Source organism: Haemaphysalis longicornis, unplaced genomic scaffold, assembly GCF_048455015.1.
Source record: "Haemaphysalis longicornis isolate Haplotype H1 unplaced genomic scaffold, Haemaphysalis longicornis Haplotype H1 scaffold_4, whole genome shotgun sequence".
NCBI classification, from domain to species: Eukaryota; Metazoa; Arthropoda; class Arachnida; order Ixodida; family Ixodidae; genus Haemaphysalis; species Haemaphysalis longicornis.
Window position 1 is genome coordinate 26,512,056 of NW_027526361.1, and position 26,380 is coordinate 26,538,435.

Consider the following 26,380-nt stretch of genomic DNA (forward strand, 5'->3'; position numbering starts at 1 on the left):
TGCGGAGGAGGCGGTAATGTTGAGTTATGTCCCTGTACGTAAGTAGGTACGCGTGGGACATTTCGGGGATGCCGTGTGTAGGCGTAAAAGAAACGGGAGCCCGGGATATCAAAGCTCGGGCGTGTTGGTGTGCCGTCTCATTACAACCTACGCCGGTGTGGGCCGGAGTCCACAGCAGCATCACGGGGTGGGCAGGGGGATTCTGAAGAAGAATTTTGAGGGCAGCTGTGGAAATGACGCCCTTTGTGTAATTTCGTATGGCAGTTTGGGAGTCAGATAAAATGATCTGGGGGGTAGGTAATTGAGTTAGGGCAAGGGCAATGGCTGCCTCTTCCGCAGTTACCGAGGAGGTGGTGGCGACTGTAGCTGAAGCCTGAGGGATTGTTGGAGAAGCGCCTACTACAGCGAGTGCGAAGGCAGGATGGGTGGGGTAGGCCGCTGCGTCTACGTAGAGAGTATGCTCAGAGGAAGGGTAGCGGGAGAGGTGTGCTTGGGCTCGGGCTAGACGGCGTCCGCGGTGGTAAGCTGGATGCATATTTCGCGGGATCGGCTTAATTTGGAGACGCCCGCGGAGAAGCCGGGGGATGTGCGCTGGAGGATCTAGTATAAGCGGGGGGTTGGCATGAATTCGATCGAGTATCTGCCGACCAGCCGGGGTCTGGGAAAGGCGCGTAAGCTGGGCCAGGCGATGGGCTTCGATTAGTTCGTCTATGGTATTATGTATACCAAGCGCGAGGAGTCGTTGGGTGGGTGCGTGGGGGGGCAGTAGCAGCACGGAGCGATAGGCTCTCCGAAGTAAGGCATCGAGGGAGGTACGTTGAGAGGGGGTGAGCTGTGCGTACGGGAGGTGATAGCAAAAACGGCTCACCAGGAAGCACTGCACAATTCGCAGCCGTTCTAATTCCGTTAGCCCATGTTTCCTAGACGTGATACGTTTAATGAGACCAATAGTCTGGATGGTGTGAGTGCGCAAAAGATGTATGGTGTCTGTGCTGCTCCTGTTGGCTTGGAGATGCATGCCGAGAAGGCGAAGCTGGGAGACCCGGGGAATTGGTTGTCCGTCCAGCATTACCTGAATGGTGGTCAGGGGAGTGGGTCTAATTCTAGGTGGAGGAAGGAGTAGGAGTGCTGATTTAGACGCCGAGCAAGTCAAGCCTGCTTGTGCAGCAAGACGGGAGGCGACGTTTGTGCGTACACAGCTGCGCAACTTTTCGCTATTATTCCAATTTTTTCTGCCCTGAAAAGGGAAAGACACAATTTAACAAAACTTGTTGCTGAGCTAGTTGGTGCGTACTTAAAGAAAGAAGAAAAGGGGCGCAAACTAGACGCGGAAAAAGGAGAGAAGATACGACAGATACAGGCGCCAACTTCCAACTCATGAGATACGGCAGGTACAGGCACCAACTTACAATAAGATAAGACAGATACAGGCGCCAACTTACAACTCGTAAGTTGTAAGTTGGCGCCTTTATCTGTCGTATCTTATGAGTTGGAAGTTGGCGCCTGTAGCTGCGTTTACATGAATGCGACAGAATGCGATAGCAGCGCGTCACATTTCCTAGCGCATCACGAGTAATGCGATGCGCTAGCGTTTACATGTACCGCATTACCCCGGGTGCCATGGTGGCGCCATACGGTGTCGCACATCGAAGGTAAAGCAGCGCTTCTGGCGCTTCCAAAGCTTCCGGCACGGCTGGTTCTTGTTCTTTTTTCACGACTCGCATTTTCTGGCGCCTTACACTCGATTTAGACGTTTTTAAATGCAAAGCTGCGTTTGCAGGGCTTAGTTTTCTTGTCGACATAATTCCTAATGCGATGCGCTCGCGTTTACATGCACTTCAAAAGTCGACTTACGCGTCTCAATCCACCCCTGCCTGGCGCATTAATGCGACGCGCTTTCCTAGCGCATTAGCCCCGTTTGCATGGATGCGATTCGCTAGAAAATTGATGCGATGCGATGCGATGCGCCACTTGTCGCATTCATGTAAACGCGGCTTGTATCTGTCGTATCTTCTCTCCTTCGTCCGCGTCTAGTTTGCGCCTCATTTACTTCTTTCTTTAGGAAACACACAGTGTGCCGTAATACCCAAGCCACAGGGCGCAACAAGCAGGGCACGTTCACGCTGAGGCTTCACAGCGCAGGGCTTCCCGACGTCCTATCGCTTCTCTTGGACCGGAAATGTTAAAATGTGCAGAAATGGGATTCCGAATCGCGAACAGATAAGGGCCAAAGCCGATGGTTTGAATAATCATGTTTCAGAGGCTGCAAGGAGCACAGTACACCGTGGCCACTTCAAAATAGAAGATCGTTTTATTTGAAGCCTTTTTAGTGGGAGGATGACACACTTGACAAGCGCAACAAAAACAAGAGCACAGTCCTTTATTAGATCAGCGGGTTAATTCGACAGGCGCTGTAGGACACATTATGGCACGTCTTATTTCTCCTCGTAACGTACGCAGCCACTGCTGCACAAGCAAGGTCGCAGCCTCCGACCGGCGTGCGTTGCAGCACAATGCAGAGCAACAACCAGGCTGATATGTCATTTCTGCGCCAGAGGCTTTTTCCTACGCACCAGCACTCGTCGAGTACCGGTGAACCCCTCCAAGCCATTCACTACACACGGAACAGCGCTGGAAAATATAGTTACGACATGCGTCGTTTCTGCATACACGTGGCAGCAACAGCGGTCTCCTCGGCCGATCGCAAAAAATTGCCGTTTTCCCAACATTTGGAAAACTGTTTTTAACCTTCAGACCCTAGATGTTTTTTCGTCCCGTATGTTTTTCACCCTACGAAAATGGAGAGGGAGCACGACCGGGCAGCTTAATATTCTGTAGGGATCACTGACGTTCACTACTAAGAAACTAGCAGAGATAGTTGATACTACAGCAACACCGCATTTTGCTTCAACGCGTCACTCATGCCAAGTGCCATGTAACGGCTTGTCACATCTGAGTGTACCTTCAAAGCGTACACAAACACTTCGAAACAGTGAGCTCTTTTTCATTATCATTCGAACATTTTGCACAACACAGTATGCGGAAATCTTGCCATTGTGTTTAATAACAAATTGCAACACTTCTTTTTCACGGTTTAGATTCGTCTGAAGTTCGGAAGGCAACCAACAGATATTTTAGCTAAGCCCTCACGGGAAAGAAGTGTTTACAGTGTTAAGAAACGCGGTCTTCGCTACAGCCTTAATTGGCACTAAATGAAGCCAATCATTTGGTACTAAATTGGCCCTAAATGAAGCCAATGAAGTCAACCGGGCACTAAATGAAGATTAATATAGTTATGTTAATGATGTAACACGTTTTTGCGTAGACTGGTCTTTTTATAATGTAATCTGAATCATAAGGAAGGTCCCCCTACGACTATGCTTGAGAGCACGCGCACTGATAGAGGCGATTATGGCCAGCGTGTAGAGCAAAATCGGAGTTTGTGCCTGGTCCCATTAGAGATCAAGTTCGCGTAATATAAATAACTTACCGATTGCTTACTGGAAGCAAGACACTCCGAAGTTTGCATCAAGAAATTTCAGGATTAAGGTAGCCTGCAAATTGAGAACCCCGGTGCTTCCTATGATTTGTTTATTTGGGTTTGCTATACTTGTTTTGTTCAAAAGTGGAACCAGTGTGTCCCAAAGCACGGGTGCGTGCTTGTCTGGGTGGGTTAACCTTGATCTGGGATCTGCGTCCAATTATAAATAAAATTGCACCACTGCATAGCTTTACAATTACGATGAGTTTACTTGGTGTACGTTTTATAAAAGAACGATTTCGTAACAAAATACATGTGCAGCTGCGAAGAACAGCCAGAATTTATACCAGAGCGTAATTCCAGTAAACCCACATTTTTTGTTATAATTCAAAATTTCTGGGAAAGGGCCACCAGTTTTCTGCTCTGCACTCAAACAACCGCCCGATACTCAGAACTTCCGTTCATGGTTATTTCATATCATCTAAACTGCGCGTGTGCAAATTTTTCATTTGTGACTGAAAAGCAGAGCTGAAACCACATGGTTTTTAAATGAACCCAGTATTGTGAGGTCCACCACACAAGAACGGTCTACCATAAGTGCCAAATAGATGTCAAGCCGGTCATACACACTTTGGCTGCGGCTAAACAAGCTTTTATTTCTTTTTCGCAGAGACGGTCTTCGCGTTAGTGTATTGTTTTCTCTCTAAACATTTTTGGGTACCACATCGGTTTTACGCTGACTATGTTTTGTACGTTACCTGTATTTCTAAATGTTAAGTATTGTTACGCTTGTTTAAATCACTCTGGTACAAAGCTACCAGTACAAATGGAAATCATAATAGCCTTGTGATTCAGAAGCAGAACGTAAACGGCAAAGCGCAGAAACAGCCCTTTTATGGCTACTATCCATACTGCAGACAATCTCGTGAGCCATTCTTGCTCGTCGTATTACGACAGATTCGTAGAATTGAAGGAATTTTGCTCCGCATGTCGACGCAATAAACGCAAATCTGAGGTTTAGCAAATTTGAAGGTGATGTAACATAAGAGACGACGGTTGGAGTGAAAGCTAGCGTCGGTAATCCTCAAAATTGATAGCTGTCATTAAAACAAGGCGTACCGATAGGCCCACTTTCAGAAGCTCAGTATCCGAAAGCTCGAGGAATAACTTGAATCTGAGGAAAGAAAAGATCAAGCGCGTTGAAAACAGCTTTCCGTCAATTCTTGTCATGGGATTCCTGAGCTGGGCGAAGTGGTTTGCTCCCTCTTCTGACCGAAGCTCCAGAACCTGCGCCAAGTATTACTTCCCAGATTCTCATGCTGCCGTCAAGAAACCTGCCGGAGTATCTAAGGGATGAAGAAGGTAGGGGAGGAGGGGTGGCATTTTCTTAAAAGGGGGTGGGGGAGATTCACAATCCTCAACAAGTTGTAACATCAACTGCCATGCGATACGACGTATATGAACAGCTGCAACTTCTATCGCTCGATTGTCAACTTCGTAAAATTTTCACCGCACAACACCAGAGAGCAGCGGGACAAATTGAAGATTGATATCAATGAAACGTAGCAGAAGAAAATGTTTTGGCTGCTCCAATACGCTGCGTTTAGGCATCGCCTCGTTTGTTTCCACAATTTGCAACAAAACCGTGTAGTACACAATTCATTGCAACTATCGACTCCAGTTGAAAGAGCCCGCGTAGGTTATCCTACAACTGCGAGTGGCGTCATCATTGCGCTCCCAAAAGCTGACCCGTGTGAACCTTGTAAATTGTATAAAGGAGCAACCATTTTATTTCTTCAAAGCTCATACCGATCAACTAACAGAAATGATTGCACATAATTGCAAGGAACACTGCAAAAAAAGGCGGAACACTGTATTTCTACACAGCGCAGGTCGAAACGTTGCAAAACGCAGAAATTGCAGCGCTTGCTCGGGTCTCTGCAGGGCTGCACTCTGGTGCATGCTTTTCGGTGGCTCTCATGTCTGGTGTCGTCGTCGGTTGCTCCGTAGAACCGGGAAGATCCGTGGTTGCTGCGCCTGTTGGGTGCTTGATTGAGAGAGCGAGAGACAAGGTGCTGGGGCTGGGGAGGTCGAAGGGTAAGCTGGGACCATTAGAAGAACGCCTCGGCAGGAGGCTGCTGGCCAGAGGCCGACCTTCGACCTCGCGAAGCGACGAACTTTGTCCTCGAACTCTTGTTACCTGCGCCGCGGAAGAGACACATATGAATGTGCGAACGTCGGCTGACAGCTCGTTCAATGTCACTAGATACATCGTGCAAAGTTATAATCGCACCTCTCGGTGTTGCAGCAAGAGACATTGGAAGAGAATTCAGACTTCGTGGGAGTAGTACCTCTCTGAGATCGTAGGTTTCAAACAGTCAAAGCTATATATCGCTTACGAGGGCTGCAAAGCTATTCCGAACCGCTTGGGTTCAGTGGTGAGCAACCTCGTGAGGCCGAACTGGACTTCAGCTCAGCCTCCATACACTTCCGTTCGACGAAATGTAGATACCTGCGGTGAGGGTCCTGCCACTGCTGTGCGTCTGCCCTCGATTCGCTGCTGCGCGAAAAACTGCAGCCAGCTCCCTCTCTCGCGTACGTCATGGAGGCAGTCTCGAACTTTTTCATTTTCTTGGGCCCTGGGCCAGTAGTGCTGACAGTACCTTAGGTACAAAAGTTCTGCTCCAGTTCCTACGAGAGACTGAACTAGACAAATCTCTCTAGACCAGAGACAGAGCAAGTGTGTCACGATATCTACTCTTTCGCACTAGGGCGTTTATCTATTTATTTTTCTTGTGTTGGTGTCACTGTGGCGTTCATCTATTTATTTTTATTGGGTTGGTGTTGTTACTCATTTTTTTCCGTCGTTTACTTTTCATTTTGTTTCAGCGTTTCAATTAACAATTTTCTTTTCAATTTTATTTTCATGTCCGGGCTCTGCTGGCAGCATTCTCTTGTTTTTCTTGTCCTCTTTTTTAACGTTTTGTGTTTGTCTTCTTCCTGCTGTAACCCTAATGTCTGATATTCACCACTCATCAACGTAGTCACCCCCCATCTGGTGTAGCAAGCCTTGTCCCTAGCAGGGCAAACCTCACCAGTAGCATTCTCTCTCTCTCTCTCTCTCTCTCTCTCTCTCTCTCTCTCTCTCTCGACGAAATGTAGAGGTGGAGTACATTTGAGGAGATCTTGGACTTCGTGGGAGTAGTACATCTCGTTGATAGTAGGTTTTAAAAATTCAAAGCTATATATCGTATCGTCTAGTAGGGCTGCAAACTATTCTGAACCGCTTGGGTTCAGTGGTGAGCGACCTCGGGAGGCCGAAATGGACATCAACTAAGCCTCCACACACTTCCGTTTTTACGAAATGTAGAGGTGAAGTCACGTGCTGGGGTCTATAGTGGGCGAGTGTGCATGCAAGATTTGATCTTCATCAAGTATTGTGTTGATGATGGTCAATGCTCGAGCTGAGGCTGAAGAGAAGCATTAAGACTTTTCCACAGGCATGCTGCAGTTGAACATCGTTATAACGAACACTTATATAGCGAATTACGAGCTATAGCTAAATAAATACAAACTTTGCTTGGTCACGCTTTACTTCACTGAAACGTATTCTTTTATAACGAAACTGAAACCGTGATAGCCGCGCGATATCGTATATAACGAAGATATATTTGATCAGGAGGCTGAGAAGCGAATTGGAAAAACCCCCCGTAGTCCTAAACTCCAAGAGAACGTGTTGCTGGGCGTGTTGGTTGAGGTCTACAAACATACTGAGTGGCGCAAATACTCAACACACATGTGTATTCGTGGGTTGCCTGTGTCTTCTTTCTTGTGTGTTGTGTATTTGCGCCACTCAGTATGTTTGTAGTCCTAAACTGCTGAAGTATAAAGTCGCTTTTGTTCGTGGACACTTTGGAAAACTTTAGCCTGCTCAGTGCTGTGAGTAGCCACCAGACGGAGATCACATCCTTCATCAAATAAATAAGGACGCAGGCCTGTTTTGTCAAGTGAACCTTGTTCTGTCGTAATTTCACGTACTTATGTTCCGGTTCATTGAGCTCGAAATGCAACTAGAAGAAAGGTAACGGTTACCCTTTATATAGTGGGTTAGATGCCTGGAAAAAATGCGTTTTTGTTTCAAGTATTTTCGTGCGAGCCAGATTGTCGATTTGTTATAGCCAATTTTTACCTCTACTGTGATAACGAATATCGTTAATAACGAACTAATTTTCTGTCCCGATACTACTTCGTTACAACGAGGTTCGATTGTATTTCTGGCATTGTGTATTAGAATACGATGTGCACGCCCGGTACCAAGCAAAACTTTGTTGTTGGACACTGCCCATTCCATGTTTTATTGTCGTCGTGTGTTCACTAACAGGGCGGGGTTGAACCGCTGCTCTCATTTGTGAAGAGCGGATGACCCCCGTCCTCGCAAAGGACACTCGTGGCCGTAGCCACTTCCAGCAAGGGCACCCAACTGCGAGAAGGCGGCACCAAATAGCGGTGTTTGTTACCAAGGGCGTAGCCAAGAGGGGTGTTTCGGTTTAAGAACACCCCCAGAAATTTTCTGAGCAGCGTATGCCTCCTTCCCCCTTCCTTTCGCCCTTTTTTTCGCCTATGCTATTTCCCCACTTAATCTATATACCATGATATAAAAATAAAAATAAGTATGTTGTCGGTTTGATGAAGCCCAAAAAATGACTGAAATTCTGTTGGAGCGCAGATCACTGTCTATTTTTAACCGGCGGCGTATAAATAACACCCCCCAATATACATATATATATATATATAAATATATATATATATATATATATATATATATATATATATATATATATATACACATATATATATATATATATATATATATATATATATATATATATATATATATATATATATATATATATATATATATATATATATATATATATATATATATATATAGATATATATCAGGAGGTTGCATATATGCATGCATCATCATCATCATCACCATCACCAGCCTATCTACGCCATTGCATGGCAAAGGCCTCTCCGTTTAATCTGCAATAATACCGGTCCTGTGCTAAACGACCAATTTATCCCCGCAAACTTCTTGATCTCACCTGCCCATCTAACTTCCTGCCGCCCCCTGCCACGCTTGCTTTCTCTAGGGATCCACCCTGTTACCCTTAATTACCAACGGTTATCTTGCCTTCGCATTACATGCCCTGCCCACATACATTTCCTTTTCTTCATTTCTAATAATATGCCCATAACATGAGTTTGTTCCCTGACCCACTCCACTCTCTTCTTCTCCCGTAATGTTACAGCTATTATCTTCCGTTCCATTGCGCGCTGAGTCGTCCTCAATTGAAGTTGAACTCTTTTAGTAAGCCTTCAAGTTTCTACCCGCAATAAATGCTAATTAATGAATCATAAGGAAATGAGGTGGTGATGATTATATATATATATATATATATATATATATATATATATATATATATATATACATATCAAGGTTGCAGTCGTCATTGCCAGTGCTATTCGGCTTTTTTCGAAATATTTAATAGGGCCGAATGACGTGTGCTTGTCACGTTTCTTTGATTCATTGATAAATAAGCGAAAATATAAGTCGAGAAAAAATCCGCCGTTTTTCCGGGAGCGGGACTCGAACCCACATCTCCGCATAACCGGTGCGGTGCGTTCGCCATTACGCTATCCCCACAGCGGCTTCTCTCTCGACTTTAAAGCGGGGGTTTATATTTACAAGAGCTCTGAGGCCGGTCAACTAGCGCCGCCCCTCGACTACCGCGGGAGACGTAGAACGTCTTCTTTCCCAGCGGCCGCCACGTAGAACGTGGTCGGAGGTCGGGGTTAGCAATTGGCATATCCGAACTGCTGGAGCCAGTGCCTCGTAATGCATGTAGCAGAACAGAGAGATACGGGACGAGGGACTCGGTAAAGATACATATCAAGGTTGCAGTCGTCATTGCCAGTGCTATTCGGCTTTTTTCGAAATATTTAATAGGGCCGAATGACGTGTGCTTGTCACGTTTCTTTGATTCATTGATAAATAAGCGAAAATATAAGTCGAGAAAAAATCCGCCGTTTTTCCGGGAGCGGGACTCGAACCCACATCTCCGCATAACCGGTGCGGTGCGTTCGCCATTACGCTATCCCCACAGCGGCTTCTCTCTCGACTTTAAAGCGGGGGTTTATATTTACAAGAGCTCTGAGGCCGGTCAACTAGCGCCGCCCCTCGACTACCGCGGGAGACGTAGAACGTCTTCTTTCCCAGCGGCCGCCACGTAGAACGTGGTCGGAGGTCGGGGTTAGCAATTGGCATATCCGAACTGGGGGAGCCAGTGCCTCGTAATGCATGTAGCAGAACAGAGAGATACGGGACGAGGGACTCGGTAAAGATACATATCAAGGTTGCAGTCGTCATTGCCAGTGCTATTCGGCTTTTTTCGAAATATTTAATAGGGCCGAATGACGTGTGCTTGTCACGTTTCTTTGATTCATTGATAAATAAGCGAAAATATAAGTCGAGAAAAAATCCGCCGTTTTTCCGGGAGCGGGACTCGAACCCACATCTCCGCATAACCGGTGCGGTGCGTTCGCCATTACGCTATCCCCACAGCGGCGAGAAGGTTCGAGTCCCGCTCCCGGAAAAACGGCGGATTTTTTCTCGACTTATATTTTCGCTTATTTATCAATGAATCAAAGAAACGTGACAAGCACACGTCATTCGGCCCTATTAAATATTTCGAAAAAAGCCGAATAGCACTGGCAATGACGACTGCAACCTTGATATGTATCTTTACCGAGTCCCTCGTCCCGTATCTCTCTGTTCTGCTATATATATATATATATATATATATATATATATATAAAAAAATCTAGAGAAAGATAAACTCACAAAGCGCGCAGAAGTAGTATAAGAGTCGGATACACAGCAAAAACAATAACAAACAATGTTTACTTACGTAGCGGCAACGGGACTTGCCTTCATCAGAGTGAAGTTACATGATTTTAGCAAAATCATAAAATCATGTAACTTTACTCTGATGAAGGCAAGTCCCGTTGCCGCTACGTAAGTAAACATTGTTTGTTATTGTTTTTGCTGTGTATCCGACTCTTTACGTATACTATATATATATATATATATATATATATATTGGACAGTTGCCTATCGAAGTAGAATTGTAAAAAAGCAATGCATGCAAAGCAGCAGTGAAGGGGAAACGGGAAGCGCAGTGTTTTCGATTTCGCCAACACCTGAGCCCATTATGAAAGTGAACTCTTGCAGAAAATCAAGACAAAACATAGGGAGCTGGAAAATGACATTGCCGATGAAGAGAGAGAAGGCGCTGATACTTCTATCTGGCCTGGATATACCTTCAAGGTGGACCTATTAGAAATTCACCGGGATCCTTTGTGACACCTCATCCTACCGACTTGTCCTTTTAAATTTAAACTAGACGAAAACTCCTGCAGAAGTCTATTATCAAAGCTGATAACCTCGAACTTTCTAGATGATAAAACTAGTATCTGGCTTCACTCAAGAAAAAAAATTGTAATATTAAGACCAGACATATTGGCCGCACAGTAACGACTGCAAAGCAAGGTTTACTCCAGAGCAGGCAGTAATTTTTTACTCTTCTTTGCGCTTACCGGAAAGGAGAAATCTCATGTTTTATGGAGGAGCCTCCCCTACTTCTCACGCTTGGCGGGCGTGTCCAACACGCTGTTTCTTGAGCGTCCTCCACGGAATCAAATAGTTACGTCTCCACTGAGACAGAATCCTGGGTGGGAGTTTAGGGCTCATGACCTATAGAAGCTGCCTTTATAATCAACTCCACGTGCGTGATCCCGCAAAGCGCCGGCCTCGAGAGTTTTTTTTTGTGCCGGGACATTTCTTTCAGGGTTGGTTTGATCCCCGCCCTTCACCGCCAACCTCGGCGCGCGGCTGCGTCTGCGGTGCGCCAACAATTGAATCGCCTTCCATCAGCAAGAAGGGATGTTGCAGTGGAACGCGGGAATGGCTCGTTCAGGGGTGTGCACTGGCTCGGCCTCTTCATAAGCCCCGGAGCGCAACGAAACCCTTCTGCAGGCACGCAAAAAGAGTGTCGCTGGGCATTGTTCTCCCCCCAGAGTACGTCGGCAAATCGCGAATGCTGCGGTTCTTGTAACAACAGAAAACTCGCTGACGCTGGGTCAAATCACTTGTTACTCCGTATGTATACATGTCACGCGATAGGTAGTTTGCGAACGCAGTGTGGGATGAGTGTAGAGCTGACCTGTCTGGTATATTCTCTGAAGCTTCGATAGCAGGACGGGCGCAGTTAATAACAACTTTGTTGTTAAATAGATGAGACCATCCGCCTTCAGCAAACTGCGGTCTCTGTTAACTGGTAAACGAGCAAAAAAGTTTACAATCCATTCGTTTCTTCATCAACTCCGAACGGCGAGAGCAGTGTTGAGAGCGTTGCACAGTTAAACCTGGACATAATGAAGTTGACAAAATCTCGCAATTTTTCGTTACATCCAGGATTTCGTTACACGAAGGTTTCGAGTCAACGTTTGCGTGAATGAAGCAGAAACAAAACCAGAACGCTAGACATCAGCGAATGTGAACTCACCCTTCAAGGACTTATTTTGCAGCAGAAAACTGCCTGATTTGCGCGCGCGGCTTTCGCACGAGCTTAGGCACCACACGAAGCTCTAAAGAGGCAAGGTCACTTACCACCGTATTCACAAGCGTAACTTAATTATCACCTTTGCCTTTCAAAGCTTCTTTGCTTCCAAACGCGTTTCAAGAACCAAACGTATGCCGAAAAGGGCGGATTTTGCGAAATTCATGCTACTTCCGCACTCAAAATTGCTGGAACGGTGCTAGCTGCGATAATGCACCGGGTGGTGATGGCATCCACGTGCTTGTCTCGAAAAGAAAAAAAAAGTTTTCGTTTTTTGGCAGAAGAACTCATCACAGACGAACCAACACCACAGATAGCAGTGGAGACGCGCTACTAGTACACGCCGACAGGCAGACCTAGCACCTCAAAACGTAAGGGTCGAACCAACACCGCACACGGACGTGGGGACGCACGGCCGTTTGCGGTACGGGAAGTGTAGCTAACCTTGCGACGTGGTGTCACGCTACACAAGGGAAACCTCAAGTGGGTGCTAGGTTAGCCATGAGATGGCGCTGTTCTGTCTGTTCATCATCATCGTAAGAAATTTTGTTTTCAGCGATTCTAGACGTTTTTGTACAGGCTGGCCCCTTAAAGTAATGCTAGTTTTCGGCAAGTTAGTGCGTTTCGCCAGCCGATTTTTCAGTAAAAGTTCAAACAATAATGACTGATCAGCCTGGGGAGTTCATTACGTGAAGGTTAGCCGCCGCACCGCCTTCGTTACATAGGGGTCGCAAACACATTGGCATCAAAGGGGTACGAAATGGGGAATTGAAAAACTTCGTTGAATCCAGGAGTTCGTTACGCAGAGGTTCGTTACATCCAGGTTTAACTGTATCAAAACTTTACCATCCCTTCTTAACGAAAATTGAGACAAGCGCGAAAGGTTTCTGACATCAAAACGGAGTCTAACGTGCTGCAAAACCTTCGCTAAAAGGGCGTCCAATCGATCGTCAAACGTTCAAAGAACCAAATCGCAAACCCATCCGACGATTTTTCTTGCACTACGCAAACGCATCTACGAAGGAACTAAGCGTATACCTCGGACGGCTCGTGTTCGCCGAAAAGACTTCGGCAGGTGGTTGGCCTCAAGAAACTGTGCATGGTGCAGTACTGGTGCGGTGTCATCCGGCAGCACCACCAATCCTCCCGGGAACCGGCGCTAAAAGTGACTATTGCTGGTTCTAATCTTGTGCAGGGCCGTGTATGTGTGTGCGCGTGTGTGCATTGAACTTTTAAGGATCGGCCACGGGACCCTTTCGAAAAGCGGTCGAGCGGGCCACGCGGGGACGGCGTCACCAGGCCAGCAATGGGAACTTCGAGAAGTGGCTGAGAGTTGAGTTCGTTGGGTAGCGCCAATGACTCACGCTGAAAAGGGCATCTTGGTACCGTCTTGTAGACGCCACTCGAACCCTCTACACCCCCCCCCCCTTCCCCGATGAGAACTCCTTTTGTGAGAGCCTAAGGGGCTCATTATACCCCACTTCTCACACCAATCTGATGGTCGGGATTCTCAACGTGACCCTTGGTCCACACTGCGCATGAGGAGATGGAGGCACAGAGACTTAAAAGATTTTACATAATATTTAACAAGATCAACTGACTCGATCTCGCTTACGGCTCGGCGTCGCTGGGCTGCCTCGGCGTGGTGTGGCACCGACTTGTAGGATGGCCCTGACGTTCACCGCGGTCACGCCGCGGTGGCTCGGGCTCGAACGAGGGGACCGGTCCATTGAGGCTTTTGCTGGGACGGCTCGGTATACGCAGCGATGACGCTTCTCCGGCGCTGGAGGATTACCGGGCCAAACTGACATCTCGATTGCAAGTGACCCATGACATAACTGCGGAAGCATTGCGAAAAGCGGCCAACAGGAGGAAAAGCCTGCACGACTCCAGAGCTAGGGTGGTTCAATTTAGAGTAGGGGACCGCGTTTACCTAGAGTGCGTGCAGACAAAGGCAGGGCTAGCCCGTAAATTGTCCCCCAAAGGTAGAGGACCGTACCGCACTGTACCCCACCTCTCACCCCCGTCAATTTTCGGGTTGGGGAGATTGCAGGGCACTAGACAGTTGTAGTCCATGCTAAAAGACTAAAGCAAGCCCCAGACGATTCGCCTCTTGCTGAAACGGTTTCCTCATGGGAACGAGACGGTTGGGAACACCTTCGTACGGACCCTGCCACTATCAGCAGCCCTGCAGGGGAGCTAGGAGTAAAGGATGGGAGGCAGAAAAGTTTTAGTCCCTGTGACGAACTGAAAAACTTTATGCAGTCGGAGCTCGGTGGCGCTCTCCTCGAGGAAGAGGCATTGAGATCTGTTGAATATGCTTCCCAGAGAATAACGCAACAAGCAATGTCGGCTGACATAGTTCCCACTACCTCTCTCCTTCCGGCGGCCACGTACCACCTTCGCAGCCGAGTAGTGAGTGTTAATCGACCAGATTTAGGGGAAATCCCCAAGGTGGAGTAAGTTTCTGTAAAGGAAAGTTTGACATCCACCTAAATGCAGCCATACGGCTACAAAGGAAAGCTTTACAGCTTTCTCGGAAACTTCGCAGTTGAAGAAAAATTCGTCCTGGTCCAGGATTCGAACCCGGGACCACTGCTTAACCGGAGCAGTCGCTCTACCAACTGAGCTAACCAGGAGGCTAGTCGTTAGTAGCGCGAAAGCGAATTGATCAACAACTCGAAGTGAAGGACAGGTGTTAATTGACCAGATTTAGGGGAAATCCCCAAGGTGGAGTACGTTTCTGTAAAGGAAAGTTTGACATCCACCTAAATGCAGCCATACGGCTACAAAGGAAAGCTTTACAGCTTTCTCGGAAACTTCGCAGTTGAAGAAAAATTCGTCCTGGTCCAGGATTCGAACCCGGGACCACTGCTTAACCGGAGCAGTCGTATGGCTGCATTTAGGTGGATGTCAAACTTTCCTTTACAGAAACGTACTCCACCTTGGGGATTTCCCCTAAATCTGGTCGATTAACACCTGTCCTTCACTTCGAGTTGTTGATCAATTCGCTTTCGCGCTACTAACGACTAGCCTCCTGGTTAGCTCAGTTGGTAGAGCGACTGCTCCGGTTAAGCAGTGGTCCCGGGTTCGAATCCTGGACCAGGACGAATTTTTCTTCAACTGCGAAGTTTCCGAGAAAGCTGTAAAGCTTTCCTTTGTAGCCGTATGGCTGCATTTAGGTGGATGTCAAACTTTCCTTTACAGTGAGTGTTAAAGGAGCCATCAAGACAGAATACAAGTTTGTTTAATTCGAAAGATTTCGCATTTTATAGTGCCCCCAGCGCTTGTCCGGCAGCAAATGATGCCGTATTCACTGAGAAATTGATCAATTTAGGTTAAAATTTTGATTCCCCCGCCAAATCGCAGGTTTTCGGAATGTCAGCAATGACATCAGAAGTGCGTGCATTAAAGCGAACTTCCACTGCGCCATTCGGGTATGCGGCCTTGCTGTCCGTCAGCCCTCCCAGATGGCGCTGCTATAGTCATCCATGAACCATTGTCCGCCGTTGATTTGTTTTTGAGCGTATTTGCACCTGGCTTGTTTTTGTTACTGTAAAAAGTGATCGTCTCATGAAACCTGGGGTATCCTCGACAAACAGGGTCACGTAAGACAACGATGCTTAGGCCAATCGGACAGTGTCCTGTAAAGCATAGAGCTAATACCTGTAAAGCAACTTCAAAGCGGCGGAGTGCTGTGCAGCTAAAACAAGCATAGTGCGCCGAGTACCAACAGCAGTGCGCATCGGTACTTCTATGCTTACGTGCGTTTTCGTAGCTTTTATTGTTGACCGCACCATTCTTACTGCTGTAAAATGAATATGCATTACACTTAAGCGCAAATAGTTCGTTCGGAAAGCCTATAAGCCGTGCCTAATTTGCGTTTGCTTTTTCCGTCCTCAGCCAATCGCACAGCTGAGCTCATGTGACATCATAGGTTCTGAACATGTGGCATCATAGGTGCTGAACCCATGGGTGATACTGAGTTTGATATACGCGGAATCGAGCAGCTGCTTTTACGTTTGAAACCGTCCAGTGAAATGGGGCCCGATGAATTGCCTACAGCGTTGCTATCGTCATGTGCAGCCGTGCTATCAAAATATTTTCGAATTCTTTTTTCGAGGTCACTGAAAGAAAGAGTTCTACCAGATGACTGGAAACTTGCAAACGTTGCGCCGTTGCACAAATCTGGACCACGTAGCCTCGTACCCAATTATAGGCCTGTTTTTTTGACGAGTGTACTATGTAAGGTGTTCGAGCACGTGCTTTTCACTCGCATTATTAACCACTAAAATTCATTCTCGCTGCTTAGCCCGCAACAGCAGGGTTTTCGAGCTGGATTTTCTTGTGTGACGCAACTAACAGAATTGACTCATGATATTGCTGGTGCATTGGATCAAGGTTGTGGAGAGGGGGGGCATCGCGAAAGCAGGCGAAAGCCCGCGAATCGCCGGAAAGGAGGCGCCGTTCCCTTCGCTCAGCAGCCATGTCACGTCATGGGTCACGGGGAAACCCGGCCGTCCAATGGGACGGCAGGGTGGTGAACATGACGTCATTCGGGAGGTGAGAAGACACGCGCGGAGAGCGCGCGGGGAATAGGGAGGCGACGACCACCAGAACAGGAGCCGGGAGAAACCGGCTCGTCTCAACTAGCATCGACGAACATCGTCACCGGTAGCGCCTGAGTCAACCGACTCGGCCGCTCAAGCAACGCGGGACCCGTAGACGACGCCGAAGACGGGAGCGCGAGGGTGGTTTGAAGAATAAACCACCCCAGAGGATTACCGCCGTTGTCCTTGCCTCTTGCCTGCCTCCCCACGCCGGCGCTGTCCACACGGCAGCCGCGTGCGGAGGATCGTCTGAGTCATTCCCACGCCACAAGGTTTCCCTGTGGACTGTATTTTTCTTGATTTAGCAAAGGCGTTTGACGTTGTTCCTCCCTCACTTCTCCTAGAAAAATTGGCGTGGTATAACATAAACCCTGAAATTGTTCGTTGGATACAAGAGTACTTGAACTGCTGGAAACAGTGTGTTGTCGTAAATGGTCAGCTGTTTGAAGATGTCGATGCAAGTTCGGGAGTACCGCAGTGTTCTGTTTTGGGCCCACTATTATTTTTAATTTTCATGAACGATATTTGTAACGGTATTTCTTCTACAATACGATTGTTTGCAGACGACTGTGTATTATGTGTATTATATAGTATTATTAATCACTTTGACGACTGCACCGCGCTTCAACATGATCTGAATAGGCTATTTGATTGGTGTAAAACTTGCGGAATGCAGATAAACCTACAGAAATCTGTGTACATGTTCTTCACGAGAAAGAAAACGCCTCATGTTTATTCCTATACCATTAATGGTGCATGTCTTAACCAAACGTTCGAACGTAAATATCTTGGTATGTATCTTACCTCGGACCTGTCTTGGCGCCATCATGTAAATTATGTGTGTGCGAAAGCTTGTCGTGTTTTGGGCTTCCTACGTCGCAACGCGAAACGTTTTCCAGGGAAGACTAAAGAGTTGCTGTACAAGACCAATGTTCACCCCATACTCGAGTTTGCTTGTACGTTATGGGATTCACGTATCAAATCTGATATCGAGAAACTAGAAAGAGTTCAAAACTTGGGTACTCGCTTTGTTCTTAAAGATTACTCAAGGAATTTCAGTGTATCTACAGCTAAGCGCAGCCTAGGTTGGGATTCGCTTCAGCATCGTAGGAGAGTACTCAGACTAAAATTTTTAAAATGCGAATGCATTTCTTAGTCGGGGGTTGTCCTGCTCCGTCGGCGTGCGCCCGCAGGTGTTATCTCTCCGCGCTCCTCCTCGCCCCTAGCAACAGCTGTGGCGCGCCTAGCAACCGGAGCAGGTGGTAGGTCGGGCGGGAGTCGCGGAGGGCAAGGGGAGAGGAGGAGCGCGCTCGGGCGTGTGAGGGCGCTCACATCGCGGAGCTCGGCGGGCTCTCTCTCCTCTCCGCGTACCCTCTCTCCGCTCGCTGCGCTCGGAATCTATATAATGCAGTGGAGCGCGCGCCTGGCGCCTTGATAGCGATGGAAGTCGGTGAAGTCGAATCCCTCGCGGCAACGATACCGCAAGCACGAAGTGTAACACAATGCAACCTGAGCATTACACCATCGGTTCCGCACGATCCCCTTCGGGGAGGTGGGGGGATTTTTTTCACAATATATTTCATAACAAAAACAGAGATAGACAAAAGTTGTTATTTAATGAGTCCAGACTACGTTTCACTAAGAAGAGATCACTCCTGTCAAATAAAAGAAATGAGTTGTAGAACCGAATTGTTTAAGCATTCTTTTTTCCCCAAAGCTATCCGTGAATGGAATAAGTTACCCAAAACTGTTGTGACAGTTATGTCTAATGATGTATTTTCGTGTTCTTTGTACTGTATCTTCGTTGAACATGCCGGGTTTTGGCGTGTCATTGTGCTTTAGGTGATATTTCTGTTCTGCCTGTATTTTTGTATGAATTTCTACTTTCTCCCCCCCACTGTAATGCCTTGAAAAGGCGCTGTGGGTACTATGATAAATAAATAAATAAATCTGTCCCGCTTAGCTTTCTTTTTAATAAGCCTACTTTAAGTTGGCACGGAAGCACCAGCTCGCTTTGCTGCCTTCGGCTTTTTTGGGGGTCCTGATGACAGGCTGGTTCTTCTCGGTGAGCTCTACAGGTCATGGCGAGTCCGTGAATGGCATTTCCTTGCCCGAATCCTGCCTGGCATTCTCCGATGGACAGACAGCGTCACCGTACCGCGAAAACCTTCGTTTCGGCCACTACGTGGCGCACTGGGAGCCTCATCGAGTATGCGCAGCTTTGACGTCACAATTAGCCACACAGGCACAATGGTTAAAGCTGGGCTTCGCCCAATCCCCAATGAGTTGGCATGAAATCACAAGCAGAATGGCGCACTCACGTTGCTTCATCCTACAGGTGCATTACATCTCCAAACTCCCGAATTATTACCAATTAACGTCACTGTGCTTGTGCTTCCGTGCCCGGAAGCCCTGTTAGGACCCTTTCGTACGTTGTTTTTGTTGCTGTGTGGGGACAGTCAGAACAACCTGGGCCCTGATGGAAATATACTCTCTCGCAAAACCTGAAAACAGTTAAAGACCAGAATTCTCGGTCCATGAATACGCATGGAAACGCAGCAACATGCGATGTCTGAAACGATTTCAGAACTCAAGTTTCAACAAAAGCTTGATTCTAGATCAATTTTAGACGTAAAAGCAAGTCTGGAAAAGGTTCAAACCCAAGCTGCTGTTATTGACAAATAACAGCAAGATTTGAACCTGCTGCAGAGTACTACAGACCGCCTGAAAAAGAGACAGGCGCCTCATGTTCTCGTCATGGGGACGCTGAGAATAAGTGTCGCCGCGACAACATTTTCTTTTACGATAAGGACAAAGTAAGCGGCAGAATCTGAAAGAGAGAGAGAGAGAGAGAGAGAGAGAGAGAGAGAGAGAGAGAGAGAGAGAGAGAGAGAGAGAGAGAGAGAGAGAGAGAGAGAGAGAGAGAGAGAGAGAGAGAGAGAGAGAGAGAGAGAGAGAGAGAGATAGTTTTTTTGTCTACCTTGTTAGGGCTAGGGCCACCTCCGCCATAGACGTCGGGCAGAGGCCCTTGGCACTAGCAACATCTTTTGCTAACTGGATGCCCCAGAGTTTATCTGTCGGGTCTGAGCTGAGTAGTAGGGCCTTCCACTGCTCATCACTAGTGTTTTTGCGGCTATGAGAGAGAGAGAAGGCTCTTTATTGAAAAAGCAGAGAGGTTTGCCAGCGTTTACAGTTGCAAGTTGGGCGAGTTGGTGAGTGTTCATACTTAATCACAGCGCAAAAGACGGGACAGACAGAAGAATCAGCGCCTGTCCTGTGGTTCTGTATGTCCCGTCTTTTGCGCTGTGATTAAGTATGGGCGTTTACAGTCGCCTACATGCTTCTCTGCTGAGGTATGGGGATGGGGGAAGAAAAGGCCCAAGAAAGAGCTGGACAGGAAAGAAAAAGAAAAAAAAAACTGTCGAGGTCTTTGCGCGATAACCTACTTTCACAAATTCGGTTTTTGGTCTGAGCTTGGGCCACGTTATTTACAATTTTGAAATTAGGCCAATGTCTTCCAAATAAGAGAACAGACTCCGTAGAGCTTGGCGCTGCTTCGAGGGAAAAATCCATGGTACTTCAGAGTTATTGCAAGTCACCTGAAGTTATTCCCATAGTATATGTGCACGATTGGCTGGTCTGTCCCTTGCATCTTTGACATCTGAAAACTCTTCGGGATGTCATTGAATGTAGACGCGACGGGGTTTGGGTACGAGTCCATTTGGAAAAGCCGCCAAGCCACAAATTGCATTTTACTGAGGGATAGATGAGCAGGCGGTGTGGGTGGAACCCGGATGGAGTACGGACCCGTTCAAGTCGGTAATGGGAGTTCACTTATACATGCCATGTAGGCTTTATGCCATAAGACCTACTATCACAATACGAAAGTCTGTATGACTCAGTAAGCTCTCTGAAGTACACAAGTCTATCTGTTCCCGTCGAGCGAAGCTAGTGTGCGTCTGTGTTAGAATTGTCGAAGCCAGGTCGGTGAGCATTCACCTCGTTTGGACAGGACGTGGCAGGGAGAAGGAAGGAAGGAAGGAACGTACGCATCTGTCTCTTTCCGCGCATGCCGAAGAATCCCGAGCCCCTCTTGCCCTGGAGCACGGCTCGGCGCAGTTGGGCGATGAAGGAGTCGACGCTGGGCGGCGCCAGGAGTCGCTTGCCGCGCATAGCGTGGAAGGCCCGCTTGTCTTCTTCCCCCCAGCCCCCCTCGTCGCGGTCCTTCTTGCCCCGCATCGCGTGGAAGGCTCGCTTAGACTCCGCGCCCGCCGCCGCCTCGTCGTCCTCCGCGCCGGTCGAGTCGCCGCCCCAGGACTCTTCCAGGAGGACGTCGCCCAGCTCCGGAGCTTGGCCCTCACCGCCACCGCTACCCGCCTCGGAGCTCTGCAACAGAGGGGGCAAGCAACGGCGACGCACAACGCTCAGACTACTGGCTTGTGGGTCCCCGGCCACGAAACCGAGAGCATCGGAGAAACCAAAGCGCGAAATACCGCCGTGTGATGTGTTCGTAAGAACAGGGAAAATATTTTTCGGCCAAGATATGTCTTTTGACACAAGTACAGGATCGTGACCTGGTATTTACAGTACAACGTCGTAGCCACTGAGCCTTTACGATATGACGCTACTTGACAGCGCAATGTCACACGACTGGAACAGCAGCTGGAGGACAACAGCTGTTGTCTGCGTAATAAGTTCTCGCTTTTCAGTAGCATCATCTCGTCCAAGCAAACCCTATGACAAGGGTTTATCCAGAATTTCGATTCTTTTTATTAAGGGGGTGGGGCGAGTCGACATTCTCCTGGGGGCGTTAGGGGGATGTTGGGAGGGAGGCACACAGATCCCTACGACGGGTGGTCGTGGTCGTGGAATCTTTCTTGGGGGCTGTTGAAATCCTCCTGGGTGTTGTTGTGGGAAGGGGGGGGGGAGCGGTGTTGGTGGGGTGTATAAATGCCTGCCTAAACATTTGTAGACTGCAGCTTCGTTGCCTTAGAGCTGTCCTATATCATTGAGCAAAACGAAAATCCAATGTACTACACACACACTGACTACAAACTTTGTAGACTACCAACCCCTACCCTGTTTCTGGTTGCTTTTGCTGTTGTTTTCTTTGTAGGTGGAGCAAAGCCCAAAGCGATCGCTTTCCGGCCGGTGCTAGAGAAAAGTACCCTCAAGGCAACCTAGCTTGTCAGGCATTTTACGAGCGCTCACTTTCACCGGGAAACTTCGGCTTGAAGAATTCGGTTCGTCTGCATGCGTGTATATTGTCAGTCCATCGACGGGATCTGGCTCGAAATTGGGGCTTGCTTCCGCGCACGCGCAATGCGAGTCCCCGTTGGCGCTCCTGGCGGGAAGTTAGGCGGAAAGGAGCAGGCACGTGTTACACGCTGTGTGTGGGGTTGTCAAAGTGCTCGTTCCCGCCGGTGCCGGTTGCATTGCTGGTTGCTTGTTCGTAGATGGTGGGGCCTTTGAGTGCGATTGGCATTCCTATCTTGCTGGTCTAGAGGGACCCAGTACTTATAATGGTCGAAACGGGCTGCCACAAGTGAAGCAGAAGACCGCTAACGGTAGGGGAATCACTTGAAGCATTGGGACCATTGTAACTTGCGTTTTTTATTTTGTTTCGCCGCGGAGAAGTGTTTATCTCCTGAATTCTGCTGATGGTGACGACGCCCTGCGGCCCCACGCAGAAACTGCCCGTTCTGAATTTCTGCGGCGGGGAGCCCACGCGTGGAAGATAACGAAATCCACGGTTTGTCGGCAGCATTGCTATGCTAATAAACCGGGTGGGAAGCGTGTAGTCCTCAGGACTAAAAAATTTACGCATCTCCAGGAAGTAAATCATGGCGAGTGGGCGAATCACTTGGAATCGTTCTTACCGTAAATCGCCCGTGGCATTGCCCACTTGCGCATGTGAATGAGTGACAACGCGTGTGTACAGTATATGCAATTCCAATCCAATGCGATACAATTCAGTTTAGTCTAATCCAAATCCAATGCAATACAATGCTTCCCCGCATGCGAAACACTGTGTACACAGACTCCAAGGGACAAGAGCACGGACGAAGCGAGGTCCTAAGGTGCTTCGCCCCTAAAGTGTGCACCAGTAACGCAGCACCTTACCAAATATACACGTCTTCTAATCTGCAGCCCCGCTGGCAAGCTTTGGACCAGCTCCTCGCAGCACGAACCACAAAAGTCTGATGCGGTGATTCAGCAAACGTGCCACTCTCGCAAAGCTTGCCAAGGACATTCCAATGCTATTGATTGCTTTTTCTGAATAGTAAATAGCAAATTACAAATTTGTCTGCGATTTGTTGTTGCAAGGGAGCACGCATGTTGCTTTGACTCTGTCAGGGTACGAATTCGATTATTGCACGCCCTGCAGAATAGAAAATAATTTTGAAAAGTCAATACGAACATTGAACGGCACAGGTTTACAGAGCGTGAATCCCGCACCCAAACCCCTCTTTTCACCTGCCCTACGTTTTGTCCTCTGAGTCCTGCTGCCGCAGTGCAGGGTATCAAACCTGACTCTACACCTGGTTAACCTGCCATGTTTTCCGCTCGCTTTTTCCCGCCTTCCCTTCGCCTTGTCTGCCATGGTTCCCCTCAGTTGTTTTGCGCCGACGTAACAATCTTTGTTTTTCTTTGGATAAACTCGACGGAGCCCAGAACATGACTCCAGCCATCCTGCTTAAAATTTGGTATTCAAAAACGATCCGTCAACTCCATGCGCCGAAAAATTCTGGCTCAAAATAGCTCGCGATACATTTTTTGTGCCTGCGGTTTTGCAAACTGTTCGATGCATTGAGTTAAAAAAAAGATAAAAGCGACAAGCGAGAAACGACCTTCAATCCTCAACAGCGCAGTGCCACCTCTGCCGTTATTCAGTGGGAAAGGTTTTCAGAAAAGTTTTGAACCTTCTTGAGGCCCGGCAACAGCAAGGTGTTTCACACGTGTTTAAGCAGCGGGGGTTTAGAGTCTAAAATATAGCTGCTCGCTGGGCGAAAAGACCCCTCTTAGGCACACTGTCCTTCTGCTCACAAATACTTTTCCTATCCCTTCTGTCCCCACCAAACCTTCCTTTCGTGCAGCTTCTTTAGATTGACAATACACCACTTGAAGCTTGCCTTCGCACAATTTGCTTTTGGGCGCTTTTCGTTATTTTTCGCCTTTCTGTTCGTCTTTCGTTCTCCTCTTGGCATTTACGTCGCTCCCGTGCCGTCGCGGCCGTCGCTCGCGTCGAAAACAAGTTGGTCGGCACGTGGTCGAGGATATTTTGAACCCTCCCCACTCGTCGCACGGCTGTACTTTGCCTCACTCGTGGGCGTTGCACCGGTGCTTCTCGTTCCGAGGGCCTCGTCGCGAGTCAAAAATGCCCGCCCCACCGCCGCTCGGCAGATGATCGCTTTCGTAACTCCCTCAAGCGGCGGTCTCCGGCAACGAGATAATCGTAGCGCGCCGTTGGTACCAGATTGCGCGCTCCGAGCTGGCACCACGCGTGCCAGTGTCCCCTTCTCAATCAAAAGGCGACAAAGCGACGTAAAAGAGACGACGCAGTACACGGGGGCGAACAAGCATTTTTAACGGCTGCAGTAAAACGTTAACAGTTACACTGGGTGTGTTAGCTGGTTTGTCTAGAGCTAATGCGTGTCAGAAACTTCAGGTGGTTGTACTTTTCTTGCTGCCCCGCTCTGCGCAGGTGGCTAGGTGTGAAGGAGATGAGAAGGGGTGCATTTCGCGATGCATTTGGGACGTGGAGAAGTAATTGTCTAGAAGGTATGGTTAGAGATTCTGTGAGCTTTTTTTCCCCCTTCTTAATAAGAAGTTTGCCTATAGCTTGCATTTCAGGATCCGAAACCCAAGAGAAGCTACTCAGTCCATGTGCTGCCTTGGTCAATGTACCCTTAAGGCGCGCAGGAAACAATCGTTTAGAAAAAAAATTGGCCGCACATCTGCTCCTTTCGTTGCGAGTGTCGACGCAAGACGAAGTCGGCTGGCGCCTCTGGCAAGTAAATGCATCCCTACTCTTTCCCGCTCACCTCTCATGCTGTTCCTCTCCCGTCTCGCTCCTTCCTAGATAACACGCTAGAGGTTTGCCCCAGTAAATTTAAATTTACCGCGTTCCACTGTTCCAAGTCGGGTGCATCGATGCCAGCGCTGCCTTACGGTGGAGATGCGCGTGGATGCAAGCACCCGTTGCCCTACTCCACGAGCGTTCCAAGCGAAACACGGAAACTATCTAGTGGAAACGTTAAAGTTGGCTTTCTCGGAGTAAATGCTTCACCGCACCTTTCGATCTTTCCGCCTAGTGCGGTTAGAAAGTAGTAGAGTTCGTGCTGATGAATTTTGCCAAAACGCGCTCGTGGCGTTCGCGTGCCGGCCCACCAAGTGTTCCTGGGCTTTGGGTTTTGAGATAGTGTTTCATATACGGTAGACGTTGTCAGTTGTCTTTGCCCGAGATTTCACACCGTGCCACTCACGTGGGGAATTTTATAGTGCGGCGTGCAGGTACTATAGCCCAATAGTGGCCCGGTCACGCGATCATGCCTTATTTTCTTGAGGAGGAGGAGGAATGAACGTCCCTATGGAGCAGTTAGTCTTGGGGAAAAGTCCTTATTCCAGGAGCCCTTGAGGCCATCCAGCTTGTTGGGCTCTCTTCACAAGCCAAAGCTGGTTCGTTAGGGGCCGAGCTGGACAGTGCTCTTCCCACTGCTCAGAGGAGGGGAATGGCAGGGGGATAGTGGTTCTTGTGGTTCTTATTACAGCCCCACACAGTATGGTAAAGCGTGCCCGAAGCCTCGCAGAAGTGGTATTTCGAGGAGTGCAGGGTGGGGGCCAGAAGGTGGGCTCTAGTTGGGTGGGGAAAGGTGTTTGTTTGGATGCCTCGAAGGTGGCGTTGTTGCTCTTTTGTCTTATTTTTGTGTGGTGGATGGCACATTGTTCACTCCAGGAGGTAGTGCTGCGTGATTTCTCTGATGGACCACAGGGGACAGACATGCCACTGCTCGCCGAACTCCTGACTAGCCCGGTGCGTCAGATCTCGGGTATGCTGGTGGGCAGCTTCGTTGCCGGGCACGTCGGCATGGGCTGGAGTCCAAATGATCCTTACGAGGTGTGGTGGAGGGTGCTGAAGTAGAATTTGTGTGGCGGGGGGTGAGATGAGGCCATTCGAGAAAGTTCTACATGCTTGGTGGCAGTCCGTAATAGTGATTTCTGGAGGGGTTGGAACAATTGCTAGGGCGATGGCTGCTTCTGCCTGTAGTGCATGGCGGGTAGGTATTGATGCACTTGTGAGGAGGGCTTAAGCTGCAGTCCAGACCAGACTAGAAATGTTTTTGGCTTGGCATTCGCAAAGCCGTGGCTTGGTGCGTGGTGTACTGGTTGCGCTTGCTTGGGCCTACTAGCGTGCCTGGCGAAGAGCCGCCGTTTCACTTATGCGCAACAGGTGCTTTCTGCCCGTTTTATTTTTCGCGCTCAGGAAAATGCCATCCAGCGTTGGACCGTCCAGAGGGCCGAAGACGCCGCTAGGAGCAGAGACATCCTGGCCGTCGTCTGAAGCACACCGGCCATAACTAGGCCTTTCCTCTGGACTAGGA

At 48.3% G+C, this 26,380-nt stretch overlaps 1 protein-coding gene across 4 annotated transcripts in view; it reads right to left on the reverse strand.

Annotated features, from left to right (window-relative positions):
- Positions 1-3,866: 3,866 nt before the first annotated feature.
- LOC144178394 (uncharacterized) overlaps positions 3,867-26,380 on the reverse strand; it is a 206,000-nt gene continuing 183,486 nt past the window's right edge. For 3 of the 4 annotated variants that reach the window (XM_077706206.1, XM_077706208.1, XM_077706207.1), the window contains 3 exons: positions 20,828-21,164; positions 13,784-13,951; positions 3,867-5,681 (listed from right to left, as the gene is read on the reverse strand). In XM_077706206.1, coding sequence (XP_077562332.1) covers positions 5,593-5,681; positions 13,784-13,951; positions 20,828-21,164 — 594 coding nt within the window. In that variant the 3' untranslated portion in view covers positions 3,867-5,592. The remainder of the gene's footprint in view (positions 5,682-13,783; positions 13,952-20,827; positions 21,165-26,380) is intronic. The other variant, XM_077706210.1, reaches the window with a different exon arrangement.